Source organism: Bos indicus, chromosome 10 (assembly GCF_029378745.1).
Source record: "Bos indicus isolate NIAB-ARS_2022 breed Sahiwal x Tharparkar chromosome 10, NIAB-ARS_B.indTharparkar_mat_pri_1.0, whole genome shotgun sequence".
NCBI classification, from domain to species: domain Eukaryota; kingdom Metazoa; phylum Chordata; class Mammalia; order Artiodactyla; family Bovidae; genus Bos; species Bos indicus.
In genome coordinates, this window is record NC_091769.1 from 32,272,397 (window position 1) to 32,293,399 (window position 21,003).

Genomic DNA, 21,003 nt, shown 5'->3' on the forward strand with positions numbered 1-21,003 from the left:
ACCAGTCCATCCTAAAGGAGATCAGTCCTGAGTGTTCATTGGAAGGACTGCTGCTGAAGCTGAAACTCCAATACTTTGGCCACCTGATGTGAAAACTGATTCATTTGAAAAGACCCTAATGCTGGGAAAGAGTGAAGGCAGGATGAGAAGGGGATGACAGACGATGAGATGGTTGGATGGCATCACTGACTCGATGTACATGAGTTTGGGTATGTTCCGGGAGTTGGTGATGGACAGGCAAGCCTGGCATGCTGCAGTCCATGAGGTCACAGAGTCAGACACAACTGAGTGACTGAACTGAACTTAAGCTTACTCAAAGTCAATGTGTAAGGCTGATTTTTTTCTTGATATTACTTACTATTGCTTTAACAAAATTACTAAAACCGTAGTGTTGTCACTGTTTCCTCTAGAGACTCATATGAGAACCCTTAAAGGTAGTCAGGTCAGATAACATTATCACATTCTACAGATGAAGACCCTGAATTTGAGAGGCTCAATAATTGCCAGGTTGCAGAGCTGGATAATATTCCTTCAGTGATGACAATCTTTTTGAGACTCCAAATATGCCTCCCCGCTTGCAGTGCAAACATTTTACAAATAGCAACTAACTACATAGCATTGTTATACACATGCAGTTAGGTAACTAAGAATAGGAAATAATTAAAATAATTGTGCTTCATTTTTTTTCCTTGTGCACTCATTTCCTTGTGCAGCGTGCTTAAGTGAGAAAGATGTAATTTCCCTGTTTCTTTCCACAGAATTTCCTAACATTTATCATGTCTGTCAGTGTTCTTATGGTACTGAACTTGATAAGGAACAAATCATTCAAAAAAAAAAAAAGGATGAAAAACTATCTCAGAACCTGAATGATGATGTAGCTCTGTGGCATGTTTTTATTCTCTTAACTAGATAATTATCCAGTATATTTTTTAGTTTGTGCTTGTATGGATCAGACCCTATAAGCTATTTTGCTAATTGTTTGGGAATGATTCCACCGGAGGACTTGAAAGAATTGATTCTTAGGCAATACCTGACTTAGCTTCAGTCTAGAGACTTGCCTTCCCCCCATGCTGAGGAAGAGGAGTTCTGGCCACTGGGTTCTGCATGCCTCCACTAAGCAGTGAAGTCAGAATCTTCTGCCTCGCTTTTCAAAAGGTGTGATCTGATATACCACACTTCGTAAGATGCCTCCTATAGCCCCTTCCACTGCATTCCCCCGGGATAAGGTCAGCTTAATTTGCAATTGGGTATGATGAGACATACTTTGGGACAAAAATTTGTATATAATTGTACAATTGTGTGTGTATATATGTATTTTTTCTCTTATTTAAGATTTGTTCAATTGTGTCAGTTTTACCTACTTTCCTTACCTGTGAAATGGACATAACATTTCATGGCAGTTGAGAATTATTTTAGAAAGATTTAGATTCAGAGATGCTTTCTTGGCTGAAGGTAGTTTTTATTGACGTCACTGAAGTCTTTGCATCTGACCTGCCTTCACTAAACTCTCCAGCTACATATGCTTGGTTATAACATACTTACCTGCAGAAGGAAAATATTTTCTTTTCTGATTGTTTTTTTCCCCCCCAAGTGGGCTTTTCCAAAGCTAATTTATCTGCGAAGAGACATATGCTTTAGGTCTGTACTTGTGAATTTACCTTGGAAACATTAGGTCATCTTCAAATCTGTCAATGTGGCTTATAAACTTGGCAAAATGTTTTAATTAAAAGCTTCTCTGAGATTTGAAAAAAAAAAAGGGAAAAAATGATTAGTATCAGTAGTGTTTTCATTTTCATGGTTGGTGTATTTATAGGTATATGTCACTTTTCATGTTGTATTAAAAGTATGTTGACTGTCTGCTAACAGTTCATCTCTTTTCTTCTGCAGCCTCCAAGTCTGTTATAAATAGTATGCTGCGGGACCCTTCTCAGATTCCAGATGGAGTTCTAGCAAATCAGGTCTATCAGGTATTAATCACAGCTGTCTATTTTCAGTGGCAATGCTGTTATCTGCCTAGCAGAGTAAAGGATTTTAAACCTCATTTAATTACTGTCATCATAAACTATCACTGAGGTCAGGGTGCACCATAAATGGCAATGCAATATTTGTGAGAAGAGCATTTCACTTTTTAATAGCTTGCTTTTATAGTGAATAAAAAGCATGCAATTTTTGTTTTCTGTGATTAAATCTGAACAGTCTTTTGATAGCTTTTTTTAAAAAAAATTTTTTAAGAAAAGTAATTACTGCTTTTAGGATATTGTCTGACAGTTTTTGTAGTCGCTCCATCCCAGACCCTTCCTCTTATTTGTCTGCAGTGCATCGTGAATGACTGCTGTTATGGACCACTGGTGGACTGCATCAAACAGTATCCTTTCCCATAAAATTTTAGGTGCACAATTGACGAGCTTAGACTCAGTGGAGGAGATGTGGCTAGCTTTAACCTGACATAAAGTTCTGCTTCACAAAACACATTTCATACTCTTCTATTTTATATTCAATCAACTGGAGGGTCACTGCAGACCATTCTTTTCTACAGCTTAAAAAAAATCAGATAGGCACTGGGAAGATGTCAGTTCAGCAGTCGCATGTTCTCATGCTTATTTCAACCTGCTTGGTTTTCAATGAGTTTAAAGATAGAGTCACGAGGCAGGTAGCACACTGTCTTAGAATGTATCTAAGCATTTCAGTGAACATTTTTTCAAATATGAATAAATTTCTATTTGAAATGAACCAAATTTAGTTGAGAATAAATTTTGAGCCTGTAGTTAAGGGATGATGCGATTAAACTGCCACCAGAGACCATCAGGTTTTAAAGGGCAGTAGATTCTTACTGCTTAGATGTTGATTATATTCTGAGCTGTCGCTTGGGTCCCTAATAAACATTTTTAGAGAAAACCAAGCTAATTTTTCCCTCTGGACTGAGTTTAAGGCTAGGAGAACAGATGTCCAGTCATTTTTCATTAAAGACATTGAAATTACTAAAGAGTTAATGCTTGCTTCATCAAACAGGATTTGTGTGTGTGTGTGTGTGTGTGTGTGCGTGTACATGCACACGTGTTTCAGTTGTTTCCGACTCTTTGTGGCCCCGTGAACTGCAGCCTGCCAGGCTCCTCTGTCAGTGGGATTTTCTAGGCAAGAATACTGAAGTGGATTGCCATTTCCTGCTCTATGTTGGAATCTTCCCAACCCAGGGATTGAACCTGCATCACTTGTGTCTCCTGCATCGGCAGGTGGATTCTTTACCACTAGCGCCGCCTGGGAAGCCCAAATAGGAGTTGAGTGGACAGTAACTACTTTGTGAAGTAGGACCCTGTTAATCAATACATTTAGTAGTATTGTGGCAACACTAAGAATTTTTATAATCTTTGGCTAAAACATTCTGTGTAAAGAGTAAATAATTAGTAATTTTTAATGGAAATGATATCTACCTGAGTCCATGAGTCTTATATTTTTTAATAATACAACATGCCCTTCCTGGGTTTTATTAGCACAGATGGCACTGTGACCAGTTATGACTCAGTGGTTACCAATCAGGAGGCTTTTTTTAAGAAGCTTTGCTAGTCAAGTGTGTGTGTGTGTGTGTGTGTGTGTGTTTGTATTCCACCTTGTTTCATGAAGGCTTAGAGTTAGTGAAATTATTGTAAAAGAAAAAAAATGATTCATTTTCTTTTTTTCATGAAATTAACCTTTGAAAAATAAATCTTTCAACAGAGCCCACTTTTAAGAATACTCAGTATCTATATTATAGCCCTTTGTATTTTATTCTCCTAATATGTTCTCAGTCTAACTTAATAAAATCACAGCATTGTTATAAGTCCAACCTTTTATTAGACCAAAGTAAAACTATGCTTCCATTTTCAGTGTAAAATTAACGATAGTGTTAGAAATTGTTGGAATGCCAACCCCCACGTAGCCACAGTGATAAAGTTTAGCACATCCACAAAACAACTAACACCATCTTAGAGTATCTGGGGTGGAATTACATGTTAATTTTAAAGCACATAAAATAGTTAAAAATCAATTTAAAGTTAAGGTTTTAAAAGCATAATGTCTTTTGAAGGATTGCATATTGATTTTAAATATAACTATCTAATTATGTATGCATGGACTAAAGTATGAAGTCAACTGCTTTGTAAATGCCAGGAGGCTGTTTTTCAGTAATAGTTGAGATGCTTACGGGAAACTAGATTGCTGTATTGCTGGTGAAGAAAATGGCCTGTGAGGTTATTTACAAGTTTTGCCCCATGATCACTGCCATACATCAATAATAGGTATTATTATAGAGAAAGTCTAAGTGTTTCTGCTTATGAAGCATTATAAATTCGGTCTGGATTTTTTTCCTTATATTTTTGCCATCATCCACTTTTCTTTTTTGGTTGTGCTACTGCCAGTAGAATTTAATGTAGTACCTGATTTCAATTGATAAAGATAATGATATACGTCTATAAATTGTATTCACTGGCTAGATTATAATTTCACAGCTCCATTATGCCTATTGCTTGTAAAATTACTGTTTTTATAAACTTTATATTCTAGATTTTGTATTTTATACATGTTTATATCAAACAAAACATAATCAACATGTATATATATCTTTGCAAAGTTTCAAATTAGTGATTGCTTTTACCATGCAGAATAAAACAGGCTGGGGAGTTTATAGAGCATTGATTTTATCTTTGCATTGAGATAGTGGCAGTTTAATGTAACGTAAATACACTTGCTTAGCTGTTTTCAAGGCTGATCAACAGGAATTATTTTATTTCACACTGAATAAAAATGATTGGATTTTCATATGAGTGCAAATGCTATTTGTATGTTGCTCTGATAATTTGGTAATGTTTACATTGCTTACCCTTGGCAAATTACATCATTTTGTTAGAAAGAAAGCACACGTTTAATAAACAAAATAGGTGCAGAACCTTTTACTCCATTATGAAAATGTTACATGTAGGCATTTGTGTAAGGAGAGTAAAGTAAATTGGTGATTTATTAATAAGACACCAAAATAGCACCCTAGATCGCAAAGAGTATATAAATTGTCATTGCTTTCTTTTTCTTTTGGTGTCTACCAAAAGACACCAGTTTTTCCTATATAACCATGTCCACCTACATGTTATTTTCCTGCCACAAGTTATATTCACAGACACAAAAGGTGTGAGAAACCAGCCACCTCAACTTTGCAAAGTGTGACTTCAGGACACAGATGTTAGACAAAGACCTGAACTGTGGAATAAGGAAAGATAATGATACAGGAAGCTTGACGTGCTCTGGATTTCACTCCTGTACCATCAGTTTCATGATTCAACATTTTAGATGTAAATAATTCACAGCAATAAAAGTGAGAGCACATTTATGTGGACTGGAAGTAAATTATTTAGTTCTGAAACATGGGATGCCCGTAGTAATGAGAGACAATTGAGAGAGATTCATCAGATGTCTTCAGTGGACTCTATGAATGTGTGAAATTTTATGATTTAAACATTTGTTTTCATTGAGAAGTAAGCACAGTCCTGTGCATGGGGAGGAGGGACAACAGAAAGAAAAAGACAGTGATGAAGACTTGGGACTTGTTTTGATGATGTATATGAGTGGTCCCACCTCTTGAATTCTAAGATTTGAATAATTTCCACTTGTATGTATTGATAAATGACAGGATGATTGTCTAAGAATTTTACAGGTAATTTTTAAGCTTTATTTGATATAAGTTGGATTCTTGTAGTGCATGATCAGGACTAAAGAATCCCTGTTAAGCCAAGGAGTGATAAGACCAGATTGACATTAGTGAGATGGAGAATTAAAGAATTACAGGCACACCTCATTTTATTGTGCTTCACTTTATTGTGCTTTGCAGATATTATGTTTTTTACAAATTGAAAGTTTGTGGCAACCCTGCCTTGAGTCGGCACCATTTTCCGAATAGCATTTGCTCACTTGATGTCTCTATGTCACTTTTTAGTAATTCTTACAGTATTTTAATGTTTTTCATTATTATAGTATTTGCTGTAATGATCTGTGGTATTATAATTACAAAAAGATAAGGACTCGCTGAAGGCTCAGGTGATGGTAGCAATTTTTTAGCAATAAAGTATTTTTTAATTAGGGTATATGTATTTTTTAGATATAATGCTGTTGAACACTTAATAGGCTATAGTGTAATAGTAACTTTTATATGCACTGAGAAACCAAAAAATTCATGTAACTTGCCTTATTGCAATATTTGTTTTATTCTGGAACTGAACCCATGGTATCTCCAAAGTCTGCCTGTATTACCAAACACCTTTGACAAAATTATAGTATGAGAATAGGATAAAACTCCTTTTCACACTTTGTACACACCAGAGGAGCCTGGTGGGCTGCCATCTGTGGGGTTGCACAGAGTCAGACATGACTGAAGCGACTTAGCAGCAGCAGCAGCATTAGCTAATAGCAATTATTTTTATGTAATTTTAATATTTTTAAGTAGCTCTACAGAGGTCATAGATATAGGCTTTGCAGAGATTTTGTTCTGATTCTCTGCTCTGCCACACATTGACCACATGATCTTATATAAATTCCTTTTTAAGCCTTGGTTTCCTCATCTATAATATAAGGATAATAATAACTGTGAGGATGAAAAACATATGTAAATACACTGAAAATAACATACTTGATATACTGCCTGCCTCATATTAGCACTCAAAAAATTTATATGAGCATATGTATATATTTATATACATAATATAATGGTGAAAACTTGCACACACAAGAGAAAGACTTGAAACAGCCTCTGAACTGACGCACTAACCCACAGCCATTTACTGGGATGTCTTTCTTCCAGAGTACATATACTTCTCAACAAGTCAGTTGTTTGGTTCCCCAAGTCACAGAAGATCACCAATCATAGACTAGAAGTGAAGTGTTGTTGTTCAGTCACCCAGTTGTGTCTGACTCTGCAGCCCCGTGGACTGCAGCACACCAAGCCTCCCTGTTCCTCACCATCTCCCTGACTTTGCCCAAGTTCATGTTGATTGCGTCAGTGATGCCATCCAACCATCTCATCCGCTGACACCCTCTTCTCCTCCTGCCCTCAATCTTTCCCAGCATCAGGACTGGGAAAATAAGAGCTGCTAAATGCTGGCTTTGTGACAAGCATGAACTCACAGAAGATTTATGGGACTTTGTAAGACTAGAAATTCTTAGGGCAAAAGCTGGTTGGTATTCTCTACTGCACTTAGTGCTTAATAAATGGTCCTAAATTGAATTGAGGGGTTTTTAGCATAGCATAAAGGATGTTTATAATTACCTCTACTTTCCATTTCATCTCAAAGTATAGCCCTGGTATTAGCAATTTTTTCTGGTGGTATAATTCTACCAATGTTACGCTCCTTAACTAAGACTTCCCAGTGCCATTGGTCATGAGCATGAAGTCCTGCTGAGGGACTTGCTTCTGGAGAAAAACCTATCCTTCCTAGGTAAGTATTGCTTACGTCTTCTCCAGCATATATCTCCGTGAGTGCTTAAATATATATTTTTAAAAATCTTCCACTTGCAGTTATTATGTACTAAAGGAAAAGCAAATGATGACCGATGCTGTGCATGTTATCTTTTATTGATTTAGAACTGAGCAGGAACTCAGTTACCTAATCCCTTGTATACACAGCACATGCACAGGCTTACAATTAATATTTTATAGCATAAGTGGCTGAAAAAATACTTTAATATCTGTTGCAGTATTACTTTTAGTGTCATGAGATATTAACCATAATCTAGGCCTTATGAGAGAAGGAAACAAAAGAAATATTGTCCATAAAATGCTTTATATATTGAAAAGAATGGTTAGAAAAATTCATGTTAGGTATTTTTGTCTCATGTATGGAATTGCCTAGTACTTTCACTTGAAAATGAAATATTGAGCTTTTATTATTTTTATGCCAAAAGTGAATTGTCATCATATGAGTATGATTTTTTAAAATCTCGCAGGTACGTATGTGTTTGTCTGCCAACGTGGAATCTTATTACAGATTGTTATTTCTTTCAACATCTCTTAGGCATTAAAAATTAAGCCTCAAAAGGCATACATGTGATAACTGATCATAGCAACCATAAAGCACTCTACCAGGAATTAGATCCTCTTCTTCATTTTAAATGTGGTAATTTTTCAAGGTTCTATACAGATTGTATTATTGTACACATCTATTTTAAATTAAGAGTTTGCATGGCATATTTTTTTAGGTTAAAAAAATTAAGCGATATTGGATTACATAATTTTTGATCCAAAATGAACAAGACTTAGCCAAGGGAAGTCAAATGATCTTATGTCAAATTGGGAAAGGATGTTGAAAACAGTCCTGTAAGAAATCTGTTTTAAGTCTTAGTATTCAGTATTTTTATTAATGACCTGAAGATTTGAGTTGAATGTGTTGTAAATGGTTGATAATTTTAAGAGGGGGTATACCATAAATATTCTCCAGTAAGAGTTGAACACACCTGATAAATTAGGAGAGTGGCCTCAGATTACTAAATTAAATTTTGATATGTAAAAGCAACAAGTTTTTTTTTTTTGTATAAGAACAACTGAAATATTCAGTGTATGGAGAAGAGTGAATTAGATAGAAATTACCTTTTAAAATCTAATGAAAAATCTGGTGTATAATGCCTTCAGAACCAATTGGAATGAATGTCCTGTGTTGCATCATGGGGTACTTTGTAGACTATGAAGTTCCAGTAATATTATAAAGTATCTGATCATATTGAGCACTCAGTGGCCAGTCACGTGTGGCCAAGTGTGTTGTTTGAAGCCAGCAACTGAGCAGTCATATTTTCAAGACCACTCGGTGTAACTCTCTTGGCACCATCTGCTTAAGGGTAGTCAAGCCCTTGGCACCGCTTCTTTGCTTAATCTAGTTTTTTTCTGCTTCCTTCCTAAAGACTGGAAGACCCAAACAGGGAGGAAGAGCAAAGGGCCCACCCTTGGCTTAAACTTAGTCCCAGGTGCTTGACTCCCTTGATTCTAGGAACTGAAGGCGCTAGACTTCGTTGGCCACCGTTGACAAAAGCAGTGCAGAGGCACAGCAGGGAGTCACTGCGCTTTGCTAACAGGTTCAGAAAGGGGATTTAAAATGGAACAGGCTCATCTGTTCCTCTGCACTCTAGGATCTAACAGTAATTCTTTTATTGAAGCATACCAAAGATGATCCTTAACTCGTATTTAGCTCTCTTTATGTAACCTCAGTCCTGTTTTGAAGCATTTCCTCATTAGTATTCAGAGAAATTGTTATTCTCTGCATTTTAAGCATTTTAATGTTGTACTGAATTAATACATGTTTATTTATGGTTAAAACCTGAAAACCCAAAGCCTCTTATGGAGTATCATTATGGGTTTGTTCTTTTACCTTGTAAATACTCCCTTCACAATGAATAATCAGATCTAGATTACTGTACCAGGTAAATTTAGATAAATCATCAAAAACATAGGTATGGAAATAGACTACTAATCTCATTTTATATTTTCTTGTTTTCTTGTGTACGCCTTGAATTTTGTTGCAGAGACATTGCAGGCATGTTTGTTTTACTTTGATTTTTTTTAAAATAATTGAAAGTAAAATCAATCAGTCCCTCTGTGTCTCTTTCTTTCTCCCTTTCTCTTTCCTTCCCTCCTTCCCTCAAATCTGGACTACTTTCAAAAGACAAGGATTCTTATCATTTATATATTACCCCTTCTTAAGAATTATGACCTTCTGAAATTTTTTATCTTATTTTAAATTTTCCACCTATTGTGCTCTATATGTCATTTTATAAAATACGTATTTTATCTGACATCTCTAAAACTGAGAGTTCAGATAGAAGAGAAAAATAAAAATAAATTGCTTTTATCATAACCCTAATAATTTTCTTAAATTTTCTTTATTCATAACCACGTACTGAACAGTTGCCCTGGCACAGGATTTGTTGTTCAGTTGCTAAGTCGTGTCTGACTTTGTGACCCCAAGGACTGCAGCATGCCAGGCTTCCCTGTCCTTCACCATCTCCAGGAGCTTGCTTAAATTCATGTCCACTGAGTCAGTGATGCTATCCAACCATCTTATCCTCTGCTGCCCCTTTCTCCTTTTGCCTTCAGTCTTTCCCAGCATCAAGGTCTTTTTCAATAAGTCAGCTCTTATAATCAGGTACACAGGATTTAACCAGGCACTATATTGGAAAGGAAAAATGAAGTCTCCTTTTCGTTGAAGGTTTAGGTGTACTTATGGATTTATCCTATCTTGTACATTTATCCATTTCCTATTTCTCAAAATTACATTGTACTAAGAAGAGTCAACGTTGAATAAATGACTTTAGGTCCTCCAACTAGAAAATGTATTTTATTCGTGTATTTATTCCAACAATCAGTTACCGAATCATGTACTATTTTAAGCCCCAGATATAAGTCAAATGAAGGCCCTGCTTTTGTAGCTGTGGTCAAGTTACAAACAAATTGCAAGCAAATGAATACAGGTAATTTCTAGCAGTTTCCTCAGAGATCTCATAATTCTTTTATTCATTGTTCAGTCATTCTTTTCAGTTACCTTTTGCCAAGTATGTTCTCTGCATGCCAGGAAAGTGAAGTGAAAAACCATGAAAGTGTTAGTCGCGTCTGACTCTTTGTGACCCTAAGGACTGTAGCCCACCAGGCTCCTCTGTCCATGGAATTCTCCAGGCAAGAATACTGGAATGGGTAACCATTCCCTTCTCCAGGGTATCTTCCCAACCCAGGAATCAAACCCAGGTTTCCTGCATTGCAGGTGGATTCTTTACCAGCTGAGCCATGAGGGAAGCCCAAGAATACTGGAGAGGGTAGCCTATCCCTTCTCCACGGGATCTTCCCAAACCAGGATTTGAATTCAGGTCTCCTGCATTGCAGGCAGATTCTTTACTGTCTGAACCACCAGGCATGCCAGGAACAATATCCTAAATAGTTTGAAGATGATGATAAGCACGCCTCCCCTCCAGCCCACGCACACTATTGCCTTGTCCGTCCCATTAAAATGCACTTTCATCTAGGGCATCTCACTTGATTGTCTTGGTAGTGAAAATAAATGCATTCAAGGCTGTGGTCCTGCTTCTCCTGTGAACATTTTTAAAGAAGGTACAGACTGTGTTAAAAATCAATAGCCACCCTCAACATAGGAAGAACATGCTACTGGCTTGTAAGCAACTTCTCCTGAAGTAGCGATAGAATTTTACTTACTCATCTTACTCATCTGCTCTCTCTTAGCAGCCTCTTCCTACTTCCATGTGCTTCTCAGGTGGCTCGCTGAACTCATTAGCCTGGCTGTATTACCACAAGCTAATCACTGTTTCTTTTGGTGCAGCAAACTGTTACCTTTTAGGTACTTGCTATGGGCATGTACCATTAGGACTAAAAAATAAATAAAACAAGTCAAACATGGGTCCTTCCATGAAATTTTCAAATAAGTACAAATCAGTTCTTTCCAAGTATAGTTAACTTAGAATAAACATTTATTGATGTACATTTGAAGTCTCAGAAGATGCAAAGAGCTTGCTGCCCGCTTTTAGGCTTGGAGACACAAGGAAATTGACCAGTTAGGCATTGTGACCATCCTTATCCCTTCTGCTAAGGGTTTGTTCCATTTCTAGTATCAGTGAAATAGAAAATGTATCTTGTCTGATGGAGATGTTTTAATTTGTATCTCTCAAGTAATTAATGATAGCATATTTTATTGTATAGCCTCTGTCTCTCTCTCCTTTGGGAGTGTGGGGTGAGAGGAGAGATTTGGACACAAGGCAAGGGAGAAAAGAAAAATAGTGACAGCCAGAAGACAACAAGAATGTTTGCAATGATAGGGAAAATATGAAAGAGTGTGTACCAAAGACTGAAGACAAACATTCATCCTCCATGGGTTGGCATCTCTCCACGTCGGAGGGACTTTCATTAGTGACTTCCATAGCCACTGTCCGGTGCAAATTCTTGTTAAGTTTGGCTTAATAAGGATGGTTCCAGAGATATTTTATTCTTTCCGGTGAATGTTGCCCTATTAGTAGCAGCTAACAATTACTTTGAGTGACACCTGAGAGACATTTGCTTCATCCTGCCTCACCCTGCCGTGTTTGGTCTTGCCTTAGGACAGACCAGCATATTTTACATAGGTGCTTTTTCTAGCATTCACGTACTGCTCTGTGGGACTCCAGGAGGGTGCAATCTGTATAAAGCCAAATAGGCTTACTGAAGGATATCCTTTGCTGTAAGAAATTAGGATCTGTGTTTCTGAGAGTTCGTCTACTCCTGCTGCTTTATTCCCTATTTAAAGCAGCAGTGCTCCGGGGAAGTGATTATGATGTGATATGGAATTATGACTTCAGGTGAAGAATAGGCAGTGGGAACAGATGAGATTCAGAATACTGAGACTGTGTGTACATGCAGATGTTAGCCATAGAGGGTAAGAGACTAGAAATAAAACAGAGGGTTACATAGGCTAAAGGGAACTAAGATGGTTGGATGTTTCCAAAAGTATCAGCTATTTAAATTCCTAACTAAAGGTTAAAATAAGATGCAGTTTTCCGGGTAACAGAGACATTATTTTGAGGGGCAGAATGTGGAGAATCTGGGGTCTGTTGGGAACATTATTTTGAGGGGCAGAATGTGGAGAATCTGGGGTCTGTTCTCCCCTTCCTAAAGAAATTGTCAAGGTGAGGGACCACCTTTTACTTACTAATCTTATTGACTTTGCTTGTGCATGCTTCTCCCTGGGACCAAGAGAAAAGAACCACAGACACGTTTGCTGCTGAAAGGTTCTTTAGAACTTTGAAGACAGGTTAGCCTGTCCACTTATGATGGTAGTCTTCCTGCTTGAAGCCCACAGCTCTTCCCTCAACCATTGCTCTGGTTAGATAACTCGCATCATCCAACATCTGCTTTCTTGGCCACTGCTGATAAATTAGAACCACCTGGGTTGTAAGTGACAGAGATCCAGTCAAACTAGATTATATGCACACACAAGAGGGAGAAATATTGGTTCAGAGATACCTGCAGCGTCCAAAGAAGTTTGCTTCTGAGGTGTCATCTAGAATTTAAAAGACAAAACGATGTCATCGGTATCTCCTCTTTTTTCCTTTTTGTGTTTCTTTTTTCCAATGTAGGCTTCATTCTCAGAAAACAAAGGTGATCCCTGGGAATTGCTAATTTGTTTGCTCTGTAGAGTTCGTAATCCCAGGGGGAAAGTGGTGCTTCTCATTTTGCCCCATAATCAATCTTAAAAATAGGCTCTGATCAGCTAGTCTGGCTCACGTGTCCACTCCTGGGGCCAGTGGTTGGGGGTTATGTCTTTCACCGCCCATCCGAAGCAATTGTGAGAGTAGGTTGGCGATGCCAGGCAGGGCAGGAAACAGGACAAAAAATCAAATATCTCACCCCACAAAAAATTAGCTACAGGTTGCAACCTTATTCCCTGTAAACAAAAAGTATTGGAGGGTCACATCTGTTGTTGTTATTGTTAGATGGGTTCCTTGGTCCTGTGTGTTGTGTGTTTGTGTATCAGTGTGTAGAGATCTCTTGTATGCCTCCGAACTACTAATACGCCTCCCTCTACCGAGATTGGTTCAGGCACAACAGGTTCTCACATCAGTGACAACAGCTAAAAGAGCTGGGCCAGACAAAGGCTGACATTCATCCATTGCACAGAATTTTGGAGTTACAAAGGACTCTGTGACCCTCCAGTCCCCCTGTTCTGTTTAGTGGAAACTTGCCTCAGACCTCGAATCACAGTTACCCCACCCCACCCCAGAACAGCTTGCCCTGAATTCTTTTTTACTCTACCATGCTGACTTCTGACTTGTCCCTTCTCTTGTGGTGTTAAACCAAAAGAATTTAGAGTGATACAGCTGAAGCTCCAATACTTTGGCCACCTGATTAGAAGAGCCGACTCATTGGGAAAGACCTTGATGCTGGGAAAGGTTGAGGGCAAGAGGAGAAGGGGACAACAGAGGTTGAGATGGTTGGATGGCATCACAGACTCAATGGACATAAATTTGAGTAAGCTCCATGAGACGGTGAAGAACAGGGAAGCCTGGCATGCTGCTGCAGTTCATGGGGTCGCAGAGTCGCACACAACTTCGCGACTGTAGAACAGCAACAGAGTAAGGTACAGAAGGAAGAGTTTTGCTTCTGTTGTCCATGTTCATGTTCTCTGTCTCCAGAACCACCAGTCAATGGGGACCAGCCTACCCTGCCTCACTTGGCACTGTTCTGACTTGTGACATCCACCCCCATTTGTTCCCTGTCTTTAGGGCACTTTAGTTTTCACTAGTATTGTCCCCTAAAGACATAAACAAAGGATAAGGTCAGAGCAGTCAGCTGTATTCCTTATTAGTGGCTTTGATAAGAGGCTTTGGGGGAAAAGATTGAAACTAATGGACGTAATGAAATTTTTAGGTCCTCTAAAGGTTTCATTCATCTCGGTCTCCCCATTAAATGCATATCTGTTCTATGTACCTTTGCACATGGTTTGCATAGCATAATAATATCTATTATCAAAACCCTGCTAAATTCTTTAATTAGGTAGAAAGCCTGTGAAACTTCCTTCTAGAGAAGATAGAAATATGGGATGTGAAGGTCACAGCTCCAGTTATTGAATGAAACAGTATTTTGGGATTTAAAAAAAAAAACACATAGAAAAACAAAATACTAGAGTAGAAAAAATATACTGTAGTTTTCATTTGTATTGAAGTGTCTTTTTTGCCCTTCCCCAATTTAGTAAAAAATGTAACCGATGTTAAAAAGATTTTTTTTGTCATACAAGGTATTTTAACCTAGGATTTTAGAAACCTTTTGACAAATTCATAGATAAAAGGCCATGTCAGAATGTTATTTCTCTTTTCATTTTCAGATGTTATGAACTGGAATTTTGCATAATTTCTCTGTGAATAACTGTATTTCTTAAATTTAAAGCCTTTTAAGGAAACGAAAAAGGAAAACTTCAAACTTTCTCTTATAGCCCTCATGCCCTGCTATGATTCTTAAGTATATGTTAACCAGTTTCAGATGTGTTTTGTTCTCTGACTCAAAATCAGCCCTTTCTTTTAAAGAAAGAAATTGTGTAATTAGTACTTAATTGCTGTGGATATTTTGGGCATTTAGAGGAGAGGGTAATTAAAAGGCCAGAGAAATTAAACTTTCACAGTGATCTTTACATTTATGTGATTCCTTTTTTAAAATGTCCTCCAAAGGCAAGCCTGACAACTTAAAAATAAATGAAGAACTGGATTGTTTTGAAAAATTTAGCATCGGTTTTATCTGTAGATGCGGTTTCATTGGTTTTTTAGTTACATTGGAGAAAGGATCATCAAGATAGTAGAAGTCAAGCGTTGATTTTGTTCACTTCCTCTTCAGGCAGGTGTCAACTAAACAGTGTCCAAGACCCATCCCCGCTCTCGTGTTTTCAAATCTTCTAGGAGGAAAATGAGAATTTTTTTTGCCGCTTCATAAGTACTACACATGATGACATTTAAATATTTTCCATAATTAAAAATTGTATATGGTCTGTTGGGACAAACCAGAGCTTGGCTGAGATGGTATCTGGCTATATGAAAGACCCATGTGGTTGGCCACCTGATGCAAAGAGCCAAGTCCTTGGAAAAGACCCTGATGCTGGGGAAGATTGAGGGCAGGAGGAGAAGGGGGACAACAGAGGATGAGATGGTTGGATGGCTGGATGTTTTCACCGACTCAGTGGACATGAGTTTGGGCAAACTCTGGGAGATAATGAAGGACAGGGAAGCCTGGCATGCTGCAGTCTATGGGATCGCAAAGTTGGACATAACTAAGTGACTGAACAATAACAAAAAGGTGTTGACAGTCACTTCTGCTGACCTCTTTCATTGTATCATGTGTAAGTTGGAATGTTAGAAGACTCTATAAGCTCAGAGTACTATGTTTCATGAGGTACCCTTTATCTAAAAATCCTACATTTTGTGGATCTAGAGGCTAATGAGTCTTCTTTTAAGTGAAACTATTCTTATATTAATTTTGATAATCAATACTTGGACTGTGACATTAACAAGCTTGTTCTTATTTAGTGGCCAAGTTGTGTCCCATTCTTTGCTACCCTGTGGATTGTAGCCTGCCAGGCCCCTCTGTCCATAGGATTTTCCAGGCAAGAATACCAGAATGGAATTCCATTTCCTTCTCCAGGGGATCTTCCTGACCCAGGGATCAAACCCGTGTCTCCTACATTGGCAGGCAGATTCTACCACTGAGACACCAGGGAAGCTTATTAACAAGCTTAGTATTTATGAGATATATTGGGCATTTTCAGTATACTAAGTCAGAAGAGCCCTACTTCATATTTGCTGCATTCACTGAGTAAGTTAGGTATACAGGATTTGGAGACTGATTTCATATTGATCCCCAACAATTTTAGGAGTTATACTAAAAGTGCTATTCTGAAACTCTCCTCCTAGGCTTTTAAACCAATGTTATTCTTTCCTCTTTCTCAGCCCTCATCATTTTTTCTTGAAGAAAACATCAAGTTACTTAAACATCCAGCTTTCTACTTAGAAAGTTCAGAGACTCATAAGTAACCACTTGGCTCCAATATGTATAAAAAGCCCTGAGAACTCTGATGAAACTTAAGATTCTCAAGGAAAATAAAAATTGAAAAACTGATTATAGAAGAGATAAAAAATCTAAACAGATCAGTAACCATCAAAAAAAAAAAAAAGGTAGTAAAAGTAACCAAAGAACTACACATTATAGTAGCACCAGGCCTGGATTGCTTATGGGGGGAATTCTGCCCAAACATTAAGGAATGGATAAATCCAATGTTATTTAAAATATTGCAGACCAAACAAAATAGGAAAACTTCCCACCTTGAGCTTTGGGTCACTTTTGCTGTCTTTTAAATCAGGAAAGAAAATTACTTAGTCTGGGTCAGCTTTGTGGAAGACATGGTACTCTTAAAAATGCACTTATATTTTATTCATTTACCCATTTGTGTATTAAATATGTGCCAACTGGCCTCCCTCGTGGCTCAGTGGTAAAGAATCTGCCTGTAATGCAGGAGATGCATAGGAGACACTGGTTTGGAAGATCCCCTTGAAGAGGAAATGGCAACCCACTCCAGTATTCTTGCCTGGGAAAAACCATGGACAGAGGAGCCTAGCAGGCTAGAGTCCATGGGGTCGCAAAGAGTTAAACACAAGTGAGTGCAGACATACACACACAGGTGTTTGTTGGTGGTGAGAATAGGGCAGTGAATAGGGTTTTAAAAAATGAAAAGAAACATTTCCTGTTCTCAGAGCAGAGGCTTCAGGCTCTGGGTGTGGTGGGAGCTAGGCCTACGCACAGTAAGACGAGGGGATGAACAAGGAATGAGGCACAGGTAGTGTTTTGGATGATGAGTGAGCCGTAGCCTCTAGATCTTACAGTTTGAACCCTGACCCACCAGATGGTCAACCAAATTTTAAATCCATACCCAGTGGTTGGGATAATGATCATGGTAAGGAATCTTTAACCGTCTGAGAACCAGGAAAGGAGCATAACGCAAAGGCCAGGAAATCTGGTCAGATAGATGGGGTTGACTTAAAAATCTCCCAGTACGGTGATCTTTGATAGAAACTTCCATCTCCTGGTGCTGAGACCAGGTGAGCAGGGACAGCTCTTCCTGAATGAATACCACCTCCTAGACTTGTCCTGTCATTTTCTCTGAATTTTGCCAAGTAAAGGAAAATCTAGGTTGAAAGGAATGATGTGAAGGTTGAAACAGAGGAGGTAAGACAGAGTTTAGAAAATAAAGAACAGAGACAATACCCAATGCATAACAACAAAGTATTTCAGATGTGTGGAATAACCTCTTTACTTAAAAAAGAAAAAATGTAATATTGCTGGGAGTAGCAGAGGTTTCTAGAAGCTGTCTTTTGACTACAGTTACAGTTGAATCACCTTTATGCTGAGAAGGAGGGATGTGGGGACGGTGTAGAGAGTAGGAGTACTGTGTTACAGTTTGAGGTTCTCCACAGAAAGATGGAGAGATTCTCTGATGTTTATGTTCAGTTTGAGGAGTTTAGGTGTTTTTTTTAATTTTTCACATTAAGTCATGAAATTTAAACTGTAGGTACTGTGTTAGTAATTTGGGTGTGGTGAACAGGAGTGTAACTGCCTTTTAAGAGATTTTAGTGTGTGCATTTGGATTGCTTGGTGACCTTTGAAATTTTGTTTTTAGCCACTGTCAGAAACATCATAATTTTTCCTTCTGAAGCAGATTTCGAACACCTGCAAAGGTTGATCAAACTAGGATAGTTTTAATAAACTATTAATCTCTTTTCTTGAATGTCAGATCAGATCAGATCAGTCACTCAGTCGTGTCCGACTCCTTGCGACCCCATGAATTGCAGCACGCCAGGCCTCCCTGTCCATCACCAACTCCCAGAGTTCACTCAGACTCACGTCCATCAAGTCAGTGATGCCATCCAGCCATCTCATCCTCTGTCGTCCCCTTCTCCTCATGCCCCCAATCCCTCCCAGCATCAGAGTCTTTTCCAGTGAGTCAACTCTTCGCATGAGGTGGCCAAAGTACTGGAGTTTCAGCTTTAGCATCATTCGTTCCAAAGAAATCCCAGGGCTGATCTCCTTCAGAATGGACTGGTTGGATCTCCTTGCAGTCCAAGGGACTGTCAAGAGTCTTCTCCAACACCACAGTTCAAAAGCATCAATTCTTCGGCGCTCAGCCTTCTTCACAGTCCAACTCTCACATCCATACATGACCACAGGAAAAACCATAGCCTTGACTAGACAAACCTTTGTTGGCAAAGTAATGTCTCTGCTTTTGAATATGCTATCTAGGTTGGTCATAACTTTCCTTCCAAGGAGTAAGTGTCTTTTAATTTCATGGCTGCAGTCACCATCTGCAGTGATTTGGGAGCCCAGAAAAATAAAGTCTGACACTGTTTCCACTGTTTCCCCATCTATTTCCCATGAAGTGATGGGACCGGATTCCATGATCTTCGTTTTCTGAATGTTGAGCTTTAAGCCAACTTTTCACTCTCCACTTTCACTTTCATCAAGAGGCTTTTGAGTTCCTCTTCACTTTCTGCCATAAGGGTGGTATCACCTGCATATCTGAGGTTACTGATATTTCTCCCGGCAATCTTGATTCCAGCTTGTGTTTCTTCCAGTCCAGCGTTTCTCATGATGTACTCTGCATAGAAGTTAAATAAACAGGGTGACAATATACAGCCTTGACGAACTCCTTTTCCTCTTTGGAACCAGTCTGTTGTTCCATGTCCAGTTCTAACTGTTGCTTCCTGACCTGCATACAAATTTCTCAAGAGGCAGATCAGGTGGTCTGGTATTCCCATCTCTTTCAGAAGCTGTGGTGAGGCAGGGTTGGAGTTAACCCTCCCAGGGCAGCGCGCCCGAGCGGGCTGAGAGAGTGAATTCCTAAGAAGAAAATAATGCATTGCTTATTACTTGTTCTCTAATTGTTCGGACTCAGAAGTGTGCAAGTTTGTTACAAAAGCCAAAAGAAGATGGCAACTCCTTATGTTCCAGTTCCTATGCCCCTAGGGAACTCTGCTTCCAATTTTGCAACCACCAGAAACCAAAGAAGTTCTTCTTTTGGGAGTATCTCAGCAAGCTCAAATTCTTCCAAAGGCCAGTTAGAAGACTCAAATATGGGTAATTTTAAACAGACCAGTGTATCTTTAATGTCAACCCAGCTTTTAAAGTCACTCAGTCATATCTGACTCTTTGCCACACCATGGACTTTACAGCCCGTGGAATTCTCCAGGCCAGAATGCTGGAGTGGGAAGCCTTTCCCTTCTCCCAGAGATCTTCCCAACCCAGGGATCAAACCCAGGTCTCCTGCATTGCAGGCGGATTGCTGAGCTTGGTAAAGAATCCACCTGCAATGCGGGAGACCCCAGTTTTATTTCTGGGTTGGGAAGATCCCAAACAGAAGGGATAGGCTACCTACTGTACCAGCATTCTGACCTAGAGAATTCCATGGACTGTATAGTCCATGGCGTTGCAAAGAGTCGGATACGACTGAGCGACTTTTACTTTCACAGCTTTTAAAACTGTTCATCAGCTACCTGAAGCATCAGCTCAAGGCACTTGGGCTGATTTAATAAATGCCTTTTGCATTAAACATTCTTGTAGCCAGAATGCATTGAGAGGATAGAAATTTTTTCAGTCTTGTTCATTTAAAGTCCAGTTTTCCACATTCTCTTGTTTTTAAAGTAAGATTACTTTATTTCCTTATCTCAACAGTTATGTTGGTATTTTTTTATCTTTCAAGCAGAGGAGATTGTTTTGAATTCTAGCATCAGTCCTTCAGAATTTCAGTAAAGGATACCAACTTTAACCAAATGTAATTAAATATCTAGTTTAAGTGTATCTTATCATTAAAAGGTTATTTATGTTTAAAATGCTGACCTTTCAGGATGTACACAAGAGTGTTCTAAAACAGAATTTCTGAACGTTGGCCATGAAACCACTGTCTTGGCCTGACAAATGAATTGGAAATAAGCTACCCAACACTGGGAATGGGTCATTAATTTTAATCAAAGGTGATGCAGGAAGGCGAATGGGATGCATGACAATGTCAACAGCCCAGTAGATGTTAAGAGACCACACAGCCTTCCTTGTTACTTGGTTGGGCCATTAGTTGAGGTTGGGTGAAGACAGAAAGCCATGTCTGGAATTGAATGACCAGGTCACTCCAAAATCTAACAGAGAACTGCTCATTCAGAATCACATTGTAATGCCATTAGAAGTCAAGGACAGCTTTTAGAAAATATTGGAGGATTTTTCTTTTTTTTTTAAACCAAGCATCTAGCTAGTTTTTTCCAACTTTGACAAGCTCTCTGTTTTCCTGTCTCCTTTCCTCCTGAATGGCTCATTGATATTTACAGAAGATCAAGAAATCGAACAGACTTAGAAAAAAAATCTCAAAGCCTGTTTGCTTTTTAGAATTACATATTGTTAGTTGTAGAACTCTGGTAAATGCCAGAAACAATAGCAGACCAAAGGTA

General features: G+C 38.5%; 1 protein-coding gene across 6 annotated transcripts in view; it reads left to right on the top strand.

Moving 5' to 3' along the window:
• CDIN1 (CDAN1 interacting nuclease 1) overlaps window positions 1–21,003 on the top strand; it is a 234,352-nt gene that overhangs the window by 102,377 nt on the left and 110,972 nt on the right. For all 6 annotated transcript variants that reach the window (XM_070797241.1, XM_070797239.1, XM_070797240.1 and 3 more), the window contains exons 6-8: window positions 1,888–1,967; window positions 2,316–2,365; window positions 7,384–7,451. In XM_070797241.1, the coding sequence (XP_070653342.1) occupies window positions 1,888–1,967; window positions 2,316–2,365; window positions 7,384–7,451 (198 nt within the window). The remainder of the gene's footprint in view (window positions 1–1,887; window positions 1,968–2,315; window positions 2,366–7,383; window positions 7,452–21,003) is intronic.